The sequence below is a fragment of the Rosa rugosa genome, chromosome 4 (genome assembly GCF_958449725.1).
Source record: "Rosa rugosa chromosome 4, drRosRugo1.1, whole genome shotgun sequence".
Lineage (NCBI taxonomy): Eukaryota > Viridiplantae > Streptophyta > Magnoliopsida > Rosales > Rosaceae > Rosa > Rosa rugosa.
In genome coordinates this window covers 35,912,084-35,935,672 of record NC_084823.1, presented here as the reverse complement: position 1 = coordinate 35,935,672, position 23,589 = coordinate 35,912,084, and the positions used below count along the sequence as shown (strand labels likewise).

Sequence of the window (23,589 nt, the reverse complement as noted above, 5' to 3'; positions counted from 1 at the left end):
TCCAACTTTCACATTTAAAAACTAGGTTGAATCCATAAATTTGGTCTATGAAAAATTGAGTATTCGCCCATGTATGTACTGATTATTTTGTCTGCCAATCTGCCATAGTAAAAATACCAAAGTCCCTAACAATTTTTCTGCGGAAAGATTGAATAGTATTGTTTGTGTAGTATTATGCAATTCTTCTCGCAACTAGAGTCGGTGGAGGCTTCAATAGAGAATGAAGAACTTGGACCTAAGAACAATGTTCTGCTCCCCAAGTTTGTTACCTCCGAGTCCGACCAATTTCCATTACTAAATGGAACTTCAAAAACCCTAAACTCAATAGCCTGGAAGCTGTCCTTGAATGTGTAAACATGTTGAACTGCCAATAAGACCCCTCTCGATTCCACAGAGAGTAATCCCCAACATGATGTCCAAGTTTCAAAGGAACCGATGACCAATAATCACCCTTATCCTTGCTTGTTCAGTGTCTTCAATGTGACAAACCAAGACACGTCCGCAGTTATCTACAATGTAGAATTGCATGTCCCTTATAAAGTTATAATAAGCTATATCACAGTAGAACGTATAATTCTCATTTGTTTCTTCTACCATGGTCCATTCATCTCCCGGTCTACAAAATGTCAATCTGCCCCAATTGTAAACAACCATGACTACATAATCTGATGTCGAAGAAGGGCTCGATGATAAGGCAAACTTGTTCAAAGTGACACGGTTTTCTCTAATGAGATAGTCCTTGTCTCCATAATGTTTATACATCATGAAATTTGGCAGCTTAACTATGGGATGATGATGTAAAGGATGCAACAGACTAACTTCAAAAATCTTCAGATACAGTAATTAGCCATCCTAGAGAAGAAGAATGCAAGTCGCTTCTTTTAGCTTCTGCTAGACTAAGTGAGCGAATCTTACGTTTCCTCAGGCAAGATCATCAATTTGGCTGAAACTTTGCAGAGATGATTTATATATTAGTACCTAAAAACTGAACGGTCGAGATGTGGATATGAGACCGAAAAGTGACCCTAAACTCCAACCTCACACGTAAATTTCAGAGTGAGGCCTCACTCTGGATAGAATATATATATATATATATATATATATATATATGAAAGAAACCTAAATAAAGAAGGCAATCAAGTGCTAAAAGGATTCAGAATATCAATATATTTCTATAATAAATATAATTACATATATGCCAATTATTGAGGCCTTCAAGATATTAAGTTAGTCCACTTGGAGAGGGAGAGTGGAATTTATAGTAGGTGTATCTTCAAACGTCATTTGGCACGCACCGAAGTACGCATCATATGGCTAATATAGATGTACCTTGTATTGTGCACAGATTTTAGCACAAGAATATGGTTTCATATTGGATATGCCAATTAGAACATCCGGATGCAAACATTGTCTATAAATCCATAAATCTGGAATTTGAAAACTAGGGTAAGCGCACATGTATTATTGATTTTTTTTTTTTTTGTCTGCCATAGTAAAAATACCTGTGATGCCTGCAGTCTTGGTTTAAGATTTACAGAATAGCTAGTTGCCTAGTTCCCTCTATCTGATAGTTTCTACAGAATGGCTCGCCTGCACTCTTCATGATGATAGGGTTTCTTTCGATCATGTGCCTAAACAAATTTATCAAAAAAAAAATAGGACAAATGTTGTACAATTGGCTAACTTAATCTGCTCCACAAGAAAAATAATCTTGACAAAGAAAAGAACAATTTCATATTGCAAATGCTGTTTGTTAAAACATGTGTTCTGTTCGATCCCATATTGCTCACATGCAATTAGTACAAGTATATAGCCCTAAGACCATATTTGTTACAAATGTATGAATGCTATTTTTGCTTACTCGTGTAACTCAAAAACTCGGGCAGTTCCATCAGTAGATACTGAAACAATGAACTCTTGGTTGGAAGATACAGAGAGAGACTGAATGGGCTCATTGTGCCCATTCAAGGTTCTTACGCAATCACCAGAGAGACTATCCCATAACCGAACCTTCCCATCCATACAGCCTGTTGCTAGATACCTGGATGTGCCCAGCCATGTCAAACATGTCACTCCATCCTGTCCATAGGTAAGAATTCTTCATCAGACCATTACAGAGATTTATATCCATTAGTAGGTGACGCAACGAATGATATTCTAAAATTCGTAAAACGGAGAATATATCTATCTTCTGCAGGATGAAACTCAAACAGACCTCATGTTCGCAGGTACAACGGGGCAATGAATGCTGCAAGTCCCAAATAATAAGCTTCTTATCCATACCTCCAGTTGCAGCCCAAGGGGAGCTGCCACACACAATTTAAGGCATGATAATAATAGCATCATAGCAGAATACTACACGAATTAAGAGTCACATTGCCTAGATTTAGAAACCACATGTAATTACCTCAAACAGGATTTCTCATATAGGAGGAAGATGGGAAACTTCATAATTCCAAATTGTTGCTCTTAATATCTTTGACAAAATCACTCTTGCATTATCCCATAATTTTATTTATATATGTCATCAAACTTAATGCTCTTCAGATATTATATAATTAACCCATGAATACACTTCCGTCTGTGCACAAACACAACCATAGCATGAATCACCAATACCAGTTACATCTTGAGATCGAATAGTCATGGTCAAACCATCAAAAGGGATTAAGTGCATTTGTTTGACAGATGACCAAGAATTTGTTAATTGAGTGAAAAAGTTGCAGATAGAATCAGAGAGAACTTAGGTCAAACATTATCATGATTATCTTTCAAACTTGCTATCCGGTGTAATTGAAACCGGAGGGTCATGCATTGGTTGTTGAAATCATGCCCTCCTAGTTGTGGTTGACAAAGCCAACAAACAATTGTAGATAAAGTAAAATGTCCACATAGTTTTGATAGTTCAGTCTCTCTCTCTCTCTCTCTCTCACACACACACACAAAGAGAGAGAGAGAGAGAGAGAGGAGAACGAGAGATGACTGTACCTTGGTGCAAGCCCGATACATTCAACTGAATCTAAATGTGAAACCAGGGAACTAACAACCTAAAAACAAAAACAAAAGATTATATTAAAGGCCTGCTAATTCTAAAAAAAAAAAAGAAAAAAAAAGAAGGGAAATAACAACTAATTAAGGGTTCCAGATATACTGAATGGAAAATAAATCATACCTTTCCAGTTGTTATGTTTACAATATAGACAGAACCATCTTCAGAACCAGTAACAGCTAAAGTTGAATCAGAACTTATTGTCAAACATGTCAATCCTGTAGTATGGTATGGGTGACCTAGAGGACAAGACGTGTTAAATATAGCCAAACGAAAGACAAACAAGTACACCATCACTTGTTTACAAAAGCTTTCCAAACTAAAGACAATTGCCACACATATCAGAGAAAAGTAATTCATGATTTGGATTATCTGCATAACTTTTGGCTTCAAAATTGACTACTTAAGGATGAACAATATAGAAAATTATAGTAATTCATGATTTGGATTATCTGCATAACTTGGTAACTATAAGGATGAACAATATAGAAAATTATATGAAAAATTGAGCACGTACCTTGTACCACATGAATGCTCTCGCCACTTTTTGGATTCCATATTCTCAAAGTTGTATCAGCAGAACCAGTGCAGATTGTTTTTCCTTAACATCAGCAACAGAAACAAAAAAATATTTTTATATTTAAATGATTGGGAGAAAGAAAGAGTAATAGTTTTTCAAATAAGTTTGTAAAAAATGGATGCACAATAACAGTTTGTAAAAAGAAGAGGGAAAGCATCAAGTTGAAAAGTAGTTGCTTACCATCAGGGGTAAAGTCACCACAACTCACCCTACCACCATGACCAGAAAATAAATTAAGATAGGAACCATTGTCAGCATTCCACATCCAAACTGCAGAGTCTTCTGAACCAGCCAAAACCACATGACCTCTAGGATGCCACTTGATCCACTACAACATATACTCAGTATTAAACTTTTCATAAATTGCAGTATAATAGCAGTAAGACAAAAGAACTTTATGAAAGGTTTTACCTCAATTCCCCCACCAGGACCTTCTAAAGTAGATTTTAGATTTCCTGATGCTATATCCCAAATTTGGATGATTCCATCCAAGCTTCCAGATGCTAGCAACTGTCCATCAGTACTAAATGCTAAGCTAGAAACAGAATCCTTATGACCTGCAGACCAGCTTAGAACCAGTTAAACTGAAGAAAAATGAAGATAAGATCTAACAGTGCAGAGTTTACTACTGAAACTAAAGCACAAAAGTATTGTGTTCAAAGCACAGAAGCAAAGCCAATAAACCATGGAGAATGAAGTACGTAAACTTTGTATCTGTTCTCTCATTGACCTACCTTGAAGCTCAAAAGCCCAATCTCCGTGTCCAATCTTCCAAAGAAACCCTCTGTCATCTTTACCCCCTGTTGCAACCAAAGTAGGATCTGTCGGGCTGCATATAACGGCGTATAGTTCGTCTGTCCAGAAAAAGGAAGACACTTTAAAACCTAAATTTTAAGTAATCCAAGACATATCACTCTGTTTCCATTTCCAAAATGTAACTCAGTAAACCAATCATGTGCATAGGACAGATAAAATACTTGTTACACTCTAACCTAAAAAAAGAAATTAACTGTCAAAAGGGGGAAATGAAGCTCCATTGAGATATCATTTCAAAATCAGCGGCACTACAGAACAACAGAAGTGTTGCTCTTGTATGTGGAATCAATGATGCCTCTAACCATTAACTTAATGAAATTATCGAAATTCCTCTAATTTTATACATATGGAATACTACAAAATCAGTGAATATTTATGCTAATGCTGTACCCCTCCAGTAACTACAGTTATGCCACAAGCACAAAATAAAATCAAACAAATGTAAGGGAAATCTTTATTCCATAGGACCATAGCTGTTATTAAAATTGACAGGACAACACCATGGAGGGTAAAAATATTAAGTTGGAAATAGCTCGTGCTAAATAAATGCTCATCACATTACTCAAGGACTGAGCCTAATGTTAGTTTCTTTCCATCGTTTGTGGACACTAATTTGATTTGGATAATTCTCAAGTCAGGCAGTCTATGCTAAAGGGGAAACACTATACTTCTATGCATCAGCACTTCCAAACAGACCCTTCGGATACAATCAGAGATTGTAGGATGTCTATAGAAGCTTGTTTAGAGGTCTTTAAGGCATTTCCAGTAGAGTGGTTTGTTCCCTTCATTATCTATACTTGCAACACTTAAAGAGCAATAGAACACATCAGTATAACATTCACATGAATTAGGTATAAAATAATCACCATTAGAATTTCACCTTGGGAAATCACATTCTCTCGAATATAATTCACATTTGATTTAGTTTTAGTGAAGTCGCTATTGAGTATTAGAACTTCAATGTGTGAGTGCACACAATGTAATGCAGCAAACAGATGAAATTCATCAAAAATAAATGAAATGAACTCTTACCGCTATGACCAGTAAATATGTGTATGCAATCATCAAGCTCATCTGAAACCACCATAAAACATCAAAATCACAACAATCAGTCAAAGTCATTCACAAGGGAAACAGAGAATAAATATCTTAAGTAACAAATTATTAGATTGTGGGATCTAGTTTAGCAAAATACCAACTTCATCGTCTGCATCAGGAAGATCTGCAACCAACAATAGTTGACCAATAAGTTGGAATACATATCTTACATTCTATGAATAATAATTATTAATATATAGCTATATACACACAGAAGAGAGAGAGAGAGAGAGAGGACCTTCTTCGTCGACTGCAATTTCACCAACGATGTCTGCTTCATCGAGAAAAACCTCACCTTGGTCATCTTCTTCTTCATGAAGAGCATGAGCTGGATTGCTCATCTTCTTATTTCTTCTGGTTGCTGAGGCAAAGAGCAAAGAGGTTTAAGTATTATTGGGTATGAATATTAGAGCAGGATGAGTCCAAAAACTAGTTGGTATATATCAAGCTACAATACTATCAAGCATACAGTTCAAATTTTCCCCTTTTTCACATGCTTTTAAGCTTATTTGAATACAGAAACTCTGCAAGTTTTGTGGTTCCTAAAGGACCTTACTTAAGTCTATTATTTGGCATGCCTATTGGTTCAGTTCTCATATAAACTGAAACCCAATTAAGTCCAAATAAAATGCAACGCTTGAGCTTCGTAAAGGTTCTATCTTTATCGCTATAATCAGTAAACAAGAATAGCCATATTCATCGTAAAAGGTTCTTTCTTTATCATCTCGTTAATCTTAATAGTGAGAAAAACACTTCAATATGGAGACTTGAATACAGTTCATATGCATTTTGATAATGTATGAGCTTCAATTTCACTTTGATTGACAGCAGAAAACTAAGCCAATGAAGCATGAAGCAATGCATGAACTGAAAACAAACCAAAAGAATAAAGAAAAATCAGAACAGAATCATAAAGAATACCTGTTAGGGAATCAATAAGTTTTTTGTTTCAAGTTTCTAACCCGCGCTGCTACTGCTGCCAAGAAAATTGAATGAGACGAGCCAGTGAGAGAGAGAGAGAGGGGGGGAAGACAAAAGGAGGCGCAAAATAGAGAGGACAATTTCGGTAATTTTGTTAGGGTCAATTTTTATTTGAATGTGAAAAAGAAAAATTGGAAATGCCTTATTTTTTCAAACAAAAATAGTAGTGAAACTACATTATCTGAGCTGGTGCTGTGCTAACATAGCACGGATTACATGTCCGGTGCTTCATTGGATGCATTTTTCTTTTCTAATCGAAAAGTAAAGTTTGTATTAGATGATCCAAACATCCACCACAATACAAGAAGTACAAAAGACTTAAGAAAATAGAGACACATAAGCCCAGTAAATAAGACACGTAGGCTCAGATAACAAAAGTCTCTAAGAGACTCAGCCCAAAAACAAGTTGGGAGCCCATAATTGAAATTAAAAAAAAAAACTAGAAAAATTGCTAGCAGCCACCAAGAGAAAAACGTCTCCATCTTTAGAAACCTACTGCCGCCACTTCCATATCTTTGCTTGAAGAGGAATGGTCGCCATAGCACCATCTTGCCTCCTTCTACACCGGTTGGGACACACAAAGGGCTCAAGAACTCCCAAGAAACATCAAATAATCTAGCAGAGTGTGATTGCGATATCATTGGATTGTGTTCTTATTAGATTTTTTTGTTCTCATTGCATCTTGTATTATTTTTGTTTTATTTTATTTAATTGTGTTCTTATTAGGTTTCATAAAATTGACGCCTTCACTAAACTTGTAGCTAAATATTTCTTCCTCCAAACATGCAATAGGCAAATTGACTTCGATTGAGGTCTATATCCAGTACCTTGTGGATCTTCCATAGTCTGTCCCCAAATTTGCGATGTTATTAGGGTTGTTCTCATCAAACTTGTTTACAACGCGCATCTGACAAAACCTTGCTTTATTAGGTTGTTTAGGCTCTAGATCCCATCTTTGTCTCCAACGGCGGAGCCTTTCTTGTTTACATGTTTGTTTGGATCATCGATCCAACGACAAGATGGTCTAAGCAGCGGTCTCATGAAGGACATCTACAGGTTGATAGTTGATTGCACGCATTGAGGTTGCATTTGGGCCTTCAATTTTTCAGACCCGATGTCATGATTTGAGAAGACCATTAAGTTGTGATGACGAAGCGGTGGAGGTCACGGATGCTTCGCCAATGGTGGACTAGGTTTTTCCTTTGGCTTTTGGAGACCTCGAGGTTCAAGTTTTTGTGGTGGTGCTCTATCTAGTCCATTTTTGTTTTGTGGTGTGTGATTCTTTGGGTGGTAGGCTTCTTGTTGTTTGGTGGTACTTGGACATGGTGGTGGGTCTATATCAACTAATTGGTGAATGTCTAGGCAGAGGTAGTGGTGATGTATGTATCAGTGAGGGACACAAAGGAGTTGTTGCTGAAGAATAAGACTACTCCCTCTTTTCGAGATTGATGCAGGTTGGTGGGTTGCTCGGGTGAGGGAATTTCATATACAAGGGATCTAATAGCATCTCTAGTGGATATGTTAAACTCAAATATTGTTATATTGATATATTGTTGATCTAATAGCATCTCTAGTGGATATATTGTTGCTTTGTCAAAAATTTTGTTCCAACCGATGTATCGAAAACTATATTATTATATTAATATTTCTTATCTTTTTAATTTTTTTTTTTTTTTTTTTACAGAGTAATAGATATTTCATTTAATCATAAAGTCAGAACGACACTTACAAATAATCCTCATATGCTTGTACCCTACATTAGTGGTCAAGCAGGTAAAGAAAAACGGGTACCATCCACTAGTACATTGTCGCTCAGTTATTCCAAAGCCTACACAACTATGACAATTCAACGTACACGAAGAAAACTACCTTGAATCTTCTTTTGTCAATGCACTCAATTGTGGTACTTTAGAAAACTCATTAACTTGGTGTAAACAGAATCCATGGCTGGTAAACTAAAACACACACGAAGTGCCTATATTGGGCCAGAGCCTACTACCTTCCCCAAACAAAATTAGAGAGTTATTAGAAAGAACTAATTCCTTTTTAAACAAAAAAAAAAAAAAAAAAAACCCTAAAGCCCAAAAATATATCCAGCCCAAGGCCCAGCACAAAAGAGCAAGCCTAGCTCAAGCCCAGACCCAACACAGGTTCATGACAAACCCCGTCGTCGAAGCATCGACACCAGACACTCGTCGTCGCATCAACCCGAAGCCCAGCAAGGCTGTGAAGTCCCCGTCGCCGTCGAATCCACTTGGTATCCACTCCACAAAACGCAGCTCAGCCAGCGGCCTAGGCAACACTCTCAACATAACCCATCATCAACTCGAAACCAGAGGAAGAAGAAACCGGATTGCCCGACTGGCCAACCGCACCTCTCCATGGGGTCGCCTTGAGCGAATTGCACCACCGTGTCGCCTGCCACCACCTGCATGGCCAGACGCCCTCGGTTCGACCCCCCTTCTGTCCATGCCAAAAAGTCTTCTTGCAGGAGCCACCAAGCTCCCTTGAAAAACTCCTCGTCCGGCTGCACTCATCGCACTCTGACGAGGCCAGAGGCCTAGCGAGGTATGGGAGCCACCAGACGAGAACGGAGGAAGGTAACAAAGGTCGAAGCCGCCAGTAGGGTTCTCAAAGAAAGAATAGAGAAAGAGATATCTCAGGTGTACCTTTTTGACAAATGTAAACTATAATATATTTTTTGATTAAATACTCGTTACTCCTCATACTTTTGCATGAAAAACAGTTTAGTCTAAAATTTTAAAATTAAACAGTTTAGGGCTAGTTTGGGATTGCTGCGACTTTTTTAAAAAACTGCTGCTGCTGTGTTGCGAGAATAATCAACTGTGAATTAAAACAGTTTCGTGTTTGGTAAATAATATTTTTAAAAGTGTTGTCAGTACATAAAAGAACTGCAGAGTGTGTTTTAATCCACAGAAGCTTCTAAAAGCAACCTCTAGGCTGCTTCTAAAATCTGCTGCCAGTGACCTATAACTTTTAATTAAAGCTGCTTTTTATTTATTTACCAAACACAATAAAATCTAAAATTTTGAACAAAAGCTGATTTTTTTAAAAGCGAAGCAATCCCAAACGGGGCCTTAGTCCTTATTCTTTCTAATTCTCACACAACATGTCCTAAAATGACTATTATACCCCTCACTTTTTATTTTTTTCTCTTTTTTTTTTTCTCTCTCTCTCTCTCTCTCTCTATATATATATATATATATGTGTGTGTGTGTGTGTGTGTGTGTGTGTGTAGAGAGAGGTAGAAAAAATAAAAAATAAAAAGTGAGGGGTATAATAGTTATTTTAGGACATGTTGTGTGAGAATTAGAAAGAATAAGGACTAAACTGTTTAATTTTAAAATTTTGGACTAAACTGTTTTTCATGCAAAAGTATGAGGAGTAACGAGTATTTAATCCTATATTTTTAATCTTATTTGTTGTTAGCTTTTTGAATGTAATGAATTGTTTAAATTATATAGGCCCAACTTGATGTAAATAAAAGATTTTGACAGTTTTGAGCCTCTGCCAAATTTGGCAAATGAAGACTCATATGCCTTTTACATGTCAGCTTTACCTTCTATTAAAAAAGTGCTTCTGTCAAATTAAACCAATGAAGCTCTTCACATAGGATTTACATATATCGTTGGAGATGCTCTAAGGGCGTGTTTGTTTACGTAGGATAGGATGAGACTGGACATCCTTATCTAATATTAGACGAGTTATCTCATGTTTGGCATCAGTAAGGATTCTATTAAACGAGACTATGCAGTCCCTAAAACGACCCCGCACCTTCTAACATAGCGATGCCAAAAATCAACAGACTATGGAAGCAAGTCTTATAAAACCCTGAAATCTCATACTTAGTCGTTCTTTACTTCAGTCTCATCATTCTCTCTCAATCGTTTCTTTTGCTTCAGTGAAGGAAACTGCTCTTTTTTAGGTTCAATCTCTCTCTCTCTCTCTCTCTCTCTCTCTCTCCCCGTAAGGAATCTCTACTATTTTTTTCCCTAACTTTTGTACATAGATTCGATTCTCTGTATCCAAACAGATAAAGCCATGGTAGGAAGATTGTGGAGATACTTTCGAATCCATGGGGAGCCACCACGATACGCAAGTAAAATCAATGGTCTCCCTCTCGAAAAAGTGATTCCATTTTTGTTGAATGTGCTAGGATTCCCTATTTTGCATTGTTTATGCCCTTATTTATGTCTTTATATGGGTTTGTCTAGGGTTTAGGTGTTTTGGATGTTTGATGTGTTTTATTTTCTTTTGGGATTTTTGTCTCCGTCTGCAATTTTTAATTAAGGTTGTCTCACTAATGTTGGGTTTAGGGTGGTTGGGGAGGTTAAATGAATTAGATGAAAAATAGTGACCGATTTGGGGCTGGTCGGTGAGGGTCCTTAATTTTAGGGTTTAGGGGTTCTACACATAAATGAAGAGGGTTGGGTTTAGGGTTTGTTTGGTGACCTTTTTAACTATGAAATGATTGTTGTTGCTGGTGCATGGATTATGTGCGTGCATTGTGTAACTCTATGAACAAGATGACATTAATTATATGTAGTACCTTGGATGCACCCTAAAAATTACCAAAAATAACATATTGATTTTATAATTGCAAATCCTAACCTTTTCACTATTAGGATTCATCATGAAGGCAGATTTCATAGTGAGAGAGGATTGAATTGGGTTTACAAAGAGGGGAGGGGGGGGGGGGGGAGTTGTGCTTTGTTGATGGAGTATACCGGACAAGGTGTCCTTGACAGGGATACATTATTGGGCTTATGATTTGGGGTACCAACAACCCCCCCAATAATGTACTGGTTTAGAATTCCTGGAAGTGAAGAGGGGACAGGGTATCTGCCTATAGCTACTGATCAAGAGGCAGTAGAGATGTGTCATCATGTATCTCCTAGGTCAAGTATCTGGACTTGTACATAGTTTGTACAAGTCCAAGAAGGATTTTTTCTATGAGGGAGTTTGAAGTGTTTGAAGAAAATTTAAACCATGTTATGTTCATAAGCTGGTGGATTGAAGATGTGGAGGAAGGGCCCAATGCAGGAGATGATGAGGAGGATGAAGGGTCTTTGGGGACTGAGGACATGAGTAATGGTAAAGGGCCTGTTTTTGTGGATTTAGATGACTTTGATGATGGACATGTGGCTCAGGAAGAGGAGGTTGGACAACAAACTTGGCCTCCATAAGAGGAAGCACATAGGCCTGAGGAAGAGGATGTTGGACAGAGGGAAGAAGAGTCTGGACAATGACCTAATGTTGATATGCAGGAACCATCCATGACAGAAGCTGAGACCTAAAGAGTTAAAAAAAAAAAGCAAAGGACAAGGGCAAGCAAAAGGTTCAAGAAGGGGACATTCCAGCTACAAGGAAGAATAAGTATGATGAGATGGGGTTCGAGGGGAATATATCTGAAGAAGCTAAACCTGATTCTGATGAGTTATATAGTCTTAATGGATCCTCAGGTGAGGAGGATGAAGACAGAGGGAAGTTCCCTGTTAAGTGCAGGAGAAGATATAGTGAATGGATGGAGTTCTAGCCTAAGGAGAACATGAAGAGACCTACTTTTGAGTTGGGAATGGAGCTTTTAAACTCCAAGGTATTTAACAGTGTAATTAGGAAGCATGCGGTTCAAACAAGAAAGGAGATTAGGCTTCTCTAACAAACACAAGACACAAGGTAATTAATTTTCTTGTTTATACCTTAAAATTTTGATTGTGTTGAAGTTACATTCCACTTAATCTGACTGTATTGTTTCCATTCTACTTTGACACAGGTGTTGGCAAGGTGCAAGACATCTCTTGGTTGCCCTTGGAGGATCTATGCCTCTACTATTGACTTGGATAATCCCACCATTTTCATTAGGACTCTAAGGCAAGAGCACAAGTGTGCTTTTTTGGGAAAAAAAAGTGTATCATATGCATGCACCTTTTATTGCCGAAGAGTACCAAGATTTTTTTATGAGTGATCCTAATTAGTCAAGACAAGGGATGCAGAATGCAATCAATTGGGATTTTGAAATGGAGGTAGATTATCATATGTGTTACAGAGCAAGCGTGAAGGCACTTAAGCGTGCACAAGGGAGCACGTAGATCAGTACAATTTGTTAGAGAGCTATGCTCATGAGCTGAAGAAGAGGAATCCAGGAAACTCTGTGTGGATTCACACTGAACTGGATGGAGAGCTTCTACATATGTATGGCTGTATTGAAGAAGGGTGGGAAGGAGGGGTGCAGACTCTATATAGGGTTAGATGGGTGTCATTTGAAATTAGTTCATAAAAGCAGTTGCTTTCAGTTATGGGGATTAATGGGAATAATGGGATTTATCCAATTACATGGGTAATTGTGGAAGCAGAATCAAGGGAGACCTGGACATGGTTTATGGAATTCTTGAAAGTTGATTTGGATATACATCGCAGCACTCATTATACATTCATGAGTGACAAGCAAAAGGGGCTTGAGCAAGTTATAAAGGAGTTATTTCCAGATGCTACACACAGGCATTGTATGAGACATCTTCACAATAACTTCAAATCAGATGGACATCAAGGTTTGCAATCTCTCTCTCTCATTACTTTGTTGACCTGTTTGTGATTGATCCTAATTGTTTCTAACAGTTTGTTTGTATATTCCTTTTTGTAGGATTGGAACTGAAACATAAACTATGGGCTATTGCTAGAAGCTGTACAAGGAATCAATTCAGGGATGTGATCACTTGCATTTTTATGCGCGTAATTACTTACTAAACACTATAATTAAGCTAATCTCCAAATCAACTATATATTATTTAATTAATTCATTTTTATTTATTTTGTAGTAAATAAGTGAAATTGCGGAAATAAGGTAAAATTGTGCAAAAGTGGAGAAAATTAGAGTTTCGACAAAATGACAAATTCTCGACATGGTCAATTATGGTCAATGCCAAAAAAGAAAAGAAATGATGATAATAGAAATGGTGTTAGAATTGCATGGCTTAAGAGCAACTCCAACAGCTTCCCCATAATTTGATTTTTCTCTATTTTAGGGAAAAATGAGCTTCTTTTGCTCCAACAGATTCCCTATAATTATCTCTATTTTAGAGAAAGTGAGGAAAGAGAAAACCAAATTCCCTATATTTACAGCAATCTCTAAAATTTAAGGAAGAATATGGAGATTTTAGAGATTGCTGTAAAATAGAGAATCTGTTGGAGTTGGAGAATAAAAAGATGCTGAAGCTTTGACTTTTGCTTCCCTATTATACAGAAATTATAGGGAAGCTGTTGGAGTTGCTCTAATTAACCTAACCTTTGGTTAGTTAATGCAAACGTGCACATGCAATTGTGTTTAATTGATTGGTGCCAATCCAGCCTTGACACATGGCAACTATTTTCTTAATTAAATCATTAATTGAAAGCTAGCAGCCATCACGTGCTCTTCTCTCCATTCAATCCTAGCCATACGCCATCATATTTTCCTTTTTAATCACAGCCATCTATTCATCATCCACTTCTCCCTTGACAACCAGCAGCCACACACCAAGACCACATATAAATTCTTTTTTTTTTTTTGACAACTCACATATAAATTCATTTGATCCCTCTCCCTTCAACACGAACAGTAGCTGCACACTCCCATTCTTCTTCTCATGGAGACCAGTCACCCCTCCTATTTTCTATTTACCATTTTTCATTTCCTCACATTTCCACCATCAAATCTTCATCAATCTTTCAAGGGATTTCAAAGAGCATCAAAGGGCTTCAAGTTTTGAGATTGGGTAAAGTTGGAAGCCATAAATCAAGGCTTGTCATAATCGCTCCATAGCAATTTGTGACTTGTTCTTGTTACTTCTCACTCCTCTTCACCTTTACCTCTTTAATTGATGTATATTTTTGTTGATTTGTTGATGGGTTGTGAGTAGTCTATTTAAGAAACTAGGGTTTGAGCCCTAACATGAATTTAATGTAATAAATATGTTTTGATTTAATGGTTTTCAATTTCGTGTTTGGCATATGTTCTATTCAATAATATTTGGCTTAGATGCATGATTAGAAGCTTGATTAACTCTTGACTGTGTAGATGAGCATGTCTAGAACAAATTAGGAGACCTAATCACTTCTCTAATTTATGGCTAGGACACTTGTTTAGAACATGATTAGTTACAGTACCAATTTCGATTGCCGTATTGGCTAGTTTGGAAGCCTTGATTCTAGAACTCTTCGCCTTTTGGTGCAACTAGAGGCCCTAACAAGGCTCTAGATTGTCTCAATTGAGTTTCTACGACCTTTGATTCAGAGTAGGAATACCCTTTAAGGAAGGAATACCCTTTAAGGAATCTAATGACCCATGAGCCTTAAAAAGCCTTAGGTACAGTTCTTAATGCCATCATGAATTGAATGACCATTGGCGGAACATATTTGTGCATTGAATTTGGCTAGAAGGATACCATAGTGACCTAATTTCCATTTCTTGATTAGTTTCTATTATCTTTATTTTTAGTTGCAATTTTAATTTTCAATTGTCAATTTTATTTTCGCAATCAAAATCAAATTTCAAAAACCACTTTCATTGTCAATACCACTTGGTTGTGAGTTTCTGCATTCATTTGTGGTTCTCTTGACCCATTTTTGGCTTGGTTGTTCCAAGCCCAGCATGTAAATAGCTTGGTGCTATTTTTTAGGTTTTATTTGCTAAATTCTTAGTGACCTGGTAATCAGGATAACCAAGTTAGCTTTTCAATCCCCGTGGTACGATGATTTCGGATTTAAATATATCCTATTTCTTTGATGACCGTGACCTTATTGCGCGTAAGTTTCATTTAAGCACCAAATCAGGATGCTTTGGAGGACATGAAGAAAAGCTCACTATCTGGTTGGCAATGGTGCATGGACAGACCTGCACAGCATTGGTCAAAGTCACACTTTGATCCTAAATTCAAGTGTGATATTCTATTAAACAACCATTTTGAGAGTTTCAACAAAACTATCCTACCAGCTAGGAAGAAGCCCATATTTAGTTGTTTGGAAGACTTCAGAGTTGCCACAATGTTGAGGTTAGCTAATAGAAGAAAATTTGGCCCCCTAATTGGTCAAGTAATAACATCTTTAAGATTCAAGGCAGAGGTGTAGCATGTGCAAGTGATGTGGTGGCTGCACATTCAGTGTCATTGGAAGCCAGGACCTGCACATGTAAGAGATGGGACATTTTTGGGGTACCATGTAGGCATGCAGTAGCTGCAATTCACTATAAAGGGTTTAGGCTTGATGATTTTGTGCATGAATACTTCACCAAGGACACCTACATGAAGGCATATGATCCCATTATGTTCCCAATAGCTTGAGTGGCTGAGTGGGACAAGATACATAGGCCAATTGTACCTCCTCTTTATAGGAGGCAACCTGAGATGCCCAAAATGTCAAGGACCAAAGAGCCTGGTCTGTCAACCTTCCTCTTAGCTAATTTTAATTCTATTTTGTTGCAACTTTAATCTTGATTTTTGTTGTGAAATGAGGCTATATATCTGACTTTGTTATACTTACTGCAACTGGTTTAAAAGGAGAAGTAGCCCCACCACCTGGAACAGAGAAACTACCTAAAGTCTATTACTCATAGGTGACTTGTGGAATATGTAAAAGGGAAAAAAAATACAAACAGTACTCCAACTATGACCCATTCTAAATTTTCATACCCAACTTTCCGAAACTATCACATTGGTACCCCAAATACCCCGCCCGACCCAACATACGTACCTGCCGTCATGACGGTGTTAAGCCGCATGCCAGATGGCGTATTTTTAGGGGTAAATCCAACCAAGTGGTTAAGTTTTTAAAATTAGTATTAAAAAATTAATAATATTAATAATTAATGAAGAGAGATAAATTTTTTTAAAAAAAAAGTTTGTTGTCTCTCTCTCTTTCGTCCTCATTGAAACCCAGAAAACCCTCTCTATCTCTCTCTTTCTCTTTCTCTTATGAGTCTTCTCTCTCTCGTCCCTATTCAAATCCAACAAACCCAGAAACATGCTATCAACCAAAACCAAAAACTTGCATTAATTCAAAACATAGTACAACAAAGGTACAACAAAACCCAGCAACTGGGTAGGAAAAAACCAGCTTCTTTTAAACCTCTTCTTATTCCTTGAATCCTCGATAAAGTCTCTGCCATCTGATATGGACTTCCGATGATCTCCCTCACCGTGTTTGGCATAGTCAGCGAGAATTCAAAACCCAAAAATCGAGCTTTCAGATCATCTAGATTACAATTAGATTCAGTAATCAACCGTGTTGGTTTGATTGAAATATCAGATTTCTGGGTTTTTGAAAAGCCCATGTATTTTAATCTGGGTTTTGGGTCGGGGTCTGTTTGCTTTACATTCCTGTCCCTAAACCTATCTCAGAAGATCTACGAGTTCAGATTCAAGCTCATCGTTTAGACCGGAAACAGATTATGAGGTTTTTGTGTATATTTGTAAAATTCAGGTTTGGATTCTGGGATTTGGGTGATGAGTTTGAATTCATGAAATCTGGTTCATTTTTTTGTTGGTCAAAGAAATCTGGTATAATGGTAGAAGGTGGGTTGTGATGCGGTCCTCTCATGGCCAAAACCCGATACTGAGCCCAGAAGACAAAAGCACCCGACTGCCTTCTTCTTTTCCGATCACCCCGCCGCCATCTATGGCCTCCTCCAGTCGAAATTTTTACACATTTTTCTTCCTCTCTTAAAGAGAAACACACTCATATAAGTTTCTCTATCTATCACCCACGGTATACAACGAATCGAAGAGAGAGAATCGGAGACCAGAGTCGACAAGAAGAGGGAGATGGGATCTGCAACTCTGCTTTGGTGGAGGAGAAAGATAAGGAAATGACCCAAATACCCCTCTAAAATTAGCAAGTTAACGCCGTTGTGGACGGCGGGTACGTATGTTGGGTCGGGCTGGCTATTTGGGGTACTAATGTGATAGTTTCGGAAAGTTGGGTATGAAAATTTAGAATGGGTCATAGTTGGAGTACTGTTTATATTTTTTTCCCTATGTAAGAAGATATGCCACAATAAGAGGACCTGCAACATGAGGAATCAGGTATGGTTCTCCATATCATTTTGTAGGTTCACAGGTGATATGATTGGGAAAGTTAAATTATGTGTTGGGTCCCTTATGTGTTTTTGGAATGGACTAAATTTAGTTTAATCCCTCGAACTTTAGGCCTAAAATCACTTTGGTCCCTGACTTTTTTTTTTAAATCAAGATGACCATGCACTTCCAATTTCCATCAACCTAGTCCAAAATTTGACTTTGACTCTAATTGTGACGTCATATGCTGAGTTGGCACCGACAAGCATGGCCTACTGTTCAGTTTTTGACTCTCAGTTTGGACGAAATGTCCAAACTACCCCTACTTCTTCATATTTTTCTTTCTTCCTCTCTCCGATTCTATTCCCTTTCGTCTTCTTCCCTTTCTTCCTCCACCAAATTCAACTTTTTCGACGGAGCAAGAAGCAAACCCATCATAACCACAACAAGAGTTAGAAGACGAGCCAAACGAAGTTGAAGAAGTGCAGTGTCAAATAGTCATCTCCACAATCTAGTTTTGGCCTTGATTGGATGGAAGAGGATCAAATCTCTCTTTTCCATCTCACTCTCACCTTCTCTGAATCAATCCATTGACAAATCTGAAACCCCTTCACACAAATTCAATCAGAAAGCGGCAAACCCATCACAACCAGACCCAAAACTTGACCCGCTGCCTCTCGGGCATCACCCAGGCCCGGAAGCCCTCCCACGACTCCAGCACGCTCATGGTCGTTGACCTCAAACCCGACATGCAAAACAATGTCGTCAAGCGGCTGCGCGATCAACCACCAACGTGGGTCTCGAAGAGGCGGAGGTTGCGAAACTTGAAGACGAGATCAGCGGTGGATGAGAGCGACTGAGTTCTGGCTTTGTGGGATCACCGGAACACTTGCATACAGTGCTACACCGACCCCCTCACCGTCATTTCCTGCAAATTTGAAGCCAAAACAATTTCCAATTTCACAAACCCAATCACAAACACATACTAACAATTCTCATCAAGAATGAAGCTTACTCTAATTAGGATGGGGAAGTTCTTCCTTGCGAAGCGTCCGACCCATCGATTGAGTACGCCGTCAATGTCGTCACCGCGATGGAGCTGATAGACCTGATTGACGACGTCGGAGACGGCCTAGTCCTTCTGGAAACGCTCCGTTTCGACGCGTAAGTGTGGTGTTTGGGGATGTCTCACTTCCTGAAGCCGCCGATATGAGTGGAGAGGTGGTGAGTGCCGCTGTCGTAGGCGATGGCTTCTTCTCCTTGAAAGCTGCTGAGTCGCTCTTATTGGGCTTGTTGCAGAGAATTCGGGTCTTGGACTGCGGAAGGTGGAGGAAGGGTGGTTGAGATACTAGAGTGGCCATTGGGACTGTGTGCTGGCGGCGAGCCTCCTCGACAGAGGAATTCCGACGAGGTGGGAAGCTGGTAATTTAAAGCTTTCGAATTGGATATATCTTGGAGATCCTGCTACAGGTTATAGAGGTGGGTTGGAGTTATTATGTCATGATCTGAGGCCGAAGAGGACATGGGTTGAGACATGGTGGAGGAGGGAGGGAAATGGGGGGGGGGGGGGGGGAGAGAGAGAGAGAGAGGAGCTCTCGGGTTTCAGGAAGAGAGATGAGGAAAAGAGTATTAAGGGGTAGTTTGGACATTTTATCCAAACTAAGAGTCAAAAACTGAACAGTGGGCCATGCTTGTCGTTGCCAACTCAGCGTATGGCGTCACAATTAGAGTCAAAGTCAAATTTTGGACTAGGTTGATGGAAATTGGAAGTGCAGAGACCATCTTGATTAAAAAAAAAAGTCAGGGACCAAAGTGATTTTAGGCCTAGAGTTCGAGGGACTAAACTGAATTTAGTCATTTTGGAATTGCAGTAAGGTGAGAATGTGCAGCAGCAGTAGCAGGAAAATAAGGGAGTGCAGCAGCAGAATCCTCAGGAAGCTGAACATGTCCAGTAGTAGCACAATGAAACTTAGCATGGGGAGCCACAAGTTTCTCAGAATGTGCAAGACTCCCAGCAAGCTTATGTGCCAAGTCAGCAATCACAGACTACTACAGCTTCAGGAAGCTCCTCCATACCTGGTTTCACACACAGAAGGTTCAAAGCGCTTGCTCACAGAAAACCTAGACCAGCAAATTCCCCTCCATCAACAGACAATGAATATGAATAGGGTTTTAGATCAAAATATAGTTTTTGGTATAGCTTGCTAGACAATGGTTTTGTTGGGTTTAATGCATCAAACAGATGTATTTTGTATGTTGTATTTGCCTTTAACTTTATGGAAACGCAAGCTCTGTTTCAGGTTATATGCATTTCAGTTTGTCATTTGTGGCAGGATGAATATTAGCCATTACATGTACTTATGTTCTGTCAGGCCAAAAACCTTAGGTACTAAACTGATATATAGTTTGGCCAACCTCCTTTTTCTTCAACTTTGGCGCCACATTCTAATTGTATGGCTGAGTAATTTGGGGGTAAATGTCGCTAAAGTCCAAAAACAATCAGGCGGCAAAGTATGACTGGCAATTTTGGCGGGATTGAGTGAAGGGACGAAAGTACAGACCATTTCCCCCCGTTATTAAAGAGAAGGATGAAAGAGAGACATCTTGTGAGTTACAATATTATTGTGTCCTTGACGAATAAGGTCAAAAAGAAGAAAAATGAAAAAACTATAGTCTGTCATGTTTATTTTATTGTCCCGAGTTTTCATTGATTGAAAATAAATATCAATTTTTGACATTTTGAGACTTAAATCCTCTGCTATATATGGTCATAATACGGGCCAAACTAAAACTAACACAATTATCTTACTACATACAAAATGCAACTTACAATTATAAACTTTTATGATCGGACAATAAAAATTGGCTCCTGAAAGTCACATAGGCTACTCATTCCTCCCTCATCGTAAATAATGTCCCTCTTCGAACGTTATTGAAGTTGTCTTTCATAAAAAGTGATACAAGATTAACGCGATTTTGGACTCAATTGCAAATTAAGGAAACTTGGAAACCGCACCCTAAGAAATTGTCTTGTACCCAAAAGGAAAGCAGAAGGAAATTTCAACCTATTTACTACTGTAGCTACATACAAAAACAAGGGAAGCTTTATTGCAGAAATTAAAAAAAGTGGTGGCACTCCTATAGCTAAGCCTAATTAGAGCATTGAGTCAGGTAAAAGTCATAACACTTATATTAACAAAAGGCAGCTTCTTCCTCAATTACTCTAATCATGTGGTAAAATGCTGCTGCTATGTCATCTACTGAAGTGAGTAAGCACCCTTCTTCAATCTGCACATACAATGTTCTTCCAAATTTAGCCAAAACTCTTATAGGATTTCTAAGAGTATTAATTCCAAATGAGCAAACAAATAAAATTTGGCAATCAAATAGGGAAGAAGTACGTCGATCAGCAGAGACTCAAATGCAAGACAATAATGGGTGATGATCGATACCTAATAGTATGACTATAACACGCCCCACCACCCTTCCTTTCTTCTAAAAAGTACACCATGCATATATGATTATTCTCTTGAAACCTTGAATATCTGAGCACATAATCCGCTTTCTGGGTACTTTTTTCTTTTCTGGATTTTCAGAAATATGAATACATGCAGAACATAATGTGAAAAGCTTTCGTGAAATATTTACATACCTTGACACTAATGGAGTAGAGAACAAAAGGGTAGATGGTGTTAACAGTGAGATGAAGGATGGTAAGTTGAAGTGTTTGAACTCCTGCAACCAACTTTGAAAGCTGTCTCGGGGTAATTCTTCGCATCACAATTCGAAGGTTTGCGTGGGTCTCAATCAATGTGACCTCAATATCAGCTATGTCTGCCTTGGTTTTTGATGTGAACTTGTTAGGGCTCTGCTGTTGAGACCAAGACGACTGACCTTGGGAAATATCATACCCCGAAAATTGTAAGAATGGGGTTATAATTGGCTGCACAACTTTGGAGTTGGAAGTAGTACTGCTATCTTCATTAACAACCTTGCTTTGTAGAAGTTGAAGCTTCTGAGCTTCAAGGGACAGCAAAAGGTGCTCAAGCTCCTTCACAAACTCTATGGCACCACCCACTATAGAGGCTTGGTCACCCTACACAGAAAACAATTAAAAAAAAAATAGAAAAAAAAAGCTGGTACTGAAATCATGAGATTTTGATTTGTTTTCCATACTCCAAATTAACATAGAGTTTGTTGAACAGTGCCAACAAAAATGTTTTAAATCATTTTAGTCCCAATAAGTATTATAGTCATATAGTCTGCAATATGATAATCACATGATTACAAAAAGAGAAAGATGGATTTTAATAATTTTCATCGTACATGATTTATGCGAAAGAATAGAAAAGAATATCAAGTACTCTTACTTTAATAATTTGAGCTATGGACCTTACACCAGGTACTCGCTTTTACACGTGACAAAAAAAGAGAAGAGGAACCTTTCAAAAAAAAAAAAAAAAAGAGGAGAGGAAAGAAAAACGAAGGAGAACTTAACAAAAATAATGCCAATTTCCCAGCTTCACTACCCAATTAACTCTTCGTTTTTTTTTTCCCTAAAGTTGAATTACATTCCATTCAAACTTCTATAAATTCTTCTGAAATTCCCATCAAGTATATATAGTACTATTTAAGCAGAAAACAGATTCATAAAATGCTGCCACAGTTGTGCAACTGAATTAGTACTACATGCATGATTTTGGTGATTCCTAGAAATATCCATAAACGAATACCAAAAATTATAATTAAACAAACAAAACGCAATGGAGTAAAATAATTGACACCATTTTAATGGAAGATAAAGTCTATAAGGTAGTAGTACCCTTTGAGCATAAGACTCAGGCATGAGAGAGCGCAAAATAGCGAGATGCTCATTCATTTGCTTTCTGCGGTTTCTCTCAACAGCAATGTGAGTCATTCTCTGCGTCTCGGCTTCTTCCTTGTTCTTGCAAACCCTCGGCTTTCGCTTCCTCTTCTTCCTCCCTTGCTGTTGAGTCACAGACGTCAGGCTCCGGCTTCGAGTTCCGAGTGTGGTACAACTCTCTAAAGCTACAATACCACTTTGATTCTGATCTTGAGCTCCGGCCTCTTTCATGGTAGGAGTAGTAGTAGTGGCACAGTTCTCCAGTAAGAAGCTGGTCTCGGCCACAGCCGGAGAGTCTTGGCAGCTGTAGGAGGTTGCGGAGATGGTGTCATAGATGATGAAGTTGAAGGGCTCATTGGAAGAAATGGCTTCTAGAGCCATTGTTAATTTCTGTCGATGGATCTGTGATTTTAGGCCGTGGTTTTCTTCAGCTTTGATATATGGAGGTGGAACACTGGATGAGACTTGTTAAACACTGTTTATATGTAGCTCGTTGTTTCTTGCTATTGCAAGACATCAATCATTTGATTCATTTTATAGCAAAACCCAGCTTTCTCGAAGTTAGCGCTTTGTGTATGTGTACGTGGCAGTAGTGCGAGTGACAAAATAATGGAGTAAAAAAGAAGAGACGTATACACTTCGCCATTTATGTTAACTTCTATTATTGCCATGGACTATCTTATAATTTATTGTGTTTGTGACTTGTTATTTCAAGGAAGTTTGTAACAATAATTGATAATGGTTGGACTATAAGATCAAGAAATAACGAAACTACTTTTTAACTTGTCCATAACATTTTTATCCAGCTCCTCAGCTAGATAACTCGACCACATTGGTGCAAGCTCGATGATTGTGGTTTTAATAACAATTAGACTCCAATAAATAAATAAAAATAAATGTTTTTACAACTTTATAACATTGAAACACGTTAGGAATTAGGACTTATTCAAACATAAATAACTGAAAAACACAGTAGCACTTGAGAGAGTTAATTATATAATTTGAGATGTTATATGCAGACAATTTTTGGACCACCTTGTGTATTAAACATTAATTTGGATTAAAAAAAAATTATGTATTAATTTGGATAAAAACAAATTATAGAGGTTAATCGTTTTTCTTCTTGTTTGCCTAA

General features: G+C 38.1%; 2 protein-coding genes and 1 long non-coding RNA gene across 3 annotated transcripts; 1 reads left to right on the top strand and 2 right to left on the bottom strand.

Annotated features, from left to right (window-relative positions):
- Positions 1–1,711: 1,711 nt before the first annotated feature.
- Positions 1,712–6,624, bottom strand: LOC133707331 (uncharacterized). The gene is made up of 12 exons (XM_062132885.1): positions 6,465–6,624; positions 5,782–5,904; positions 5,641–5,667; positions 5,478–5,519; positions 4,364–4,483; positions 4,041–4,186; positions 3,810–3,957; positions 3,567–3,650; positions 3,173–3,288; positions 2,989–3,047; positions 2,216–2,306; positions 1,712–2,079 (listed from the first exon to the last, which is right to left on the bottom strand). The coding sequence occupies exons 2-12, from the start codon at positions 5,882–5,884 to the stop codon at positions 1,858–1,860; spliced, it is 1,158 nt and encodes a 385-aa protein (XP_061988869.1). The 5' UTR covers positions 5,885–5,904; positions 6,465–6,624; the 3' UTR covers positions 1,712–1,857.
- Positions 1,951–2,541, top strand: LOC133707332 (uncharacterized). The gene is made up of 2 exons (XR_009845058.1): positions 1,951–2,089; positions 2,229–2,541. It is a non-coding gene; the product is annotated as an uncharacterized LOC133707332 (long non-coding RNA).
- A 13,866-nt stretch (positions 6,625–20,490) lies between the features above and the next one.
- On the bottom strand, positions 20,491–22,976 carry LOC133746009 (transcription factor bHLH71). Its single transcript, XM_062174169.1, has 3 exons — positions 22,413–22,976; positions 21,243–21,686; positions 20,491–20,878 (listed from the first exon to the last, which is right to left on the bottom strand). Exons 1-3 carry the CDS (start codon positions 22,833–22,835, stop codon positions 20,783–20,785), a joined length of 963 nt encoding a protein of 320 aa, XP_062030153.1. The 5' UTR covers positions 22,836–22,976; the 3' UTR covers positions 20,491–20,782.
- Between the last annotated feature and the right edge of the window lie 613 nt (positions 22,977–23,589).

Bases quoted from the DNA above. Each gene is read 5' to 3' on its own strand.
- LOC133707331 (XM_062132885.1), bottom strand. From the start codon at position 5,884: ATGAGCAATCCAGCTCATGCTCTTCATGAAGAAGAAGATGACCAAGGT. The intron at 3,651-3,809 runs GTAAGCAACTAC...GCTGATGTTAAG, and splicing joins TGGTGACTTTACCCCTGATG to GAAAAACAATCTGCACTGGT. The intron at 2,307-2,988 runs GTACAGTCATCT...TGTGTGTGGCAG, and splicing joins TGTATCGGGCTTGCACCAAG to CTCCCCTTGGGCTGCAACTG.
- LOC133746009 (XM_062174169.1), bottom strand. From the start codon at position 22,835: ATGGCTCTAGAAGCCATTTCTTCCAATGAGCCCTTCAACTTCATCATC. The intron at 21,687-22,412 runs GTACTACTACCT...TTTTCTGTGTAG, and splicing joins CTGAGTCTTATGCTCAAAGG to GGTGACCAAGCCTCTATAGT. The intron at 20,879-21,242 runs GTATGTAAATAT...TTGTATGTGCAG, and splicing joins TCTACTCCATTAGTGTCAAG to ATTGAAGAAGGGTGCTTACT.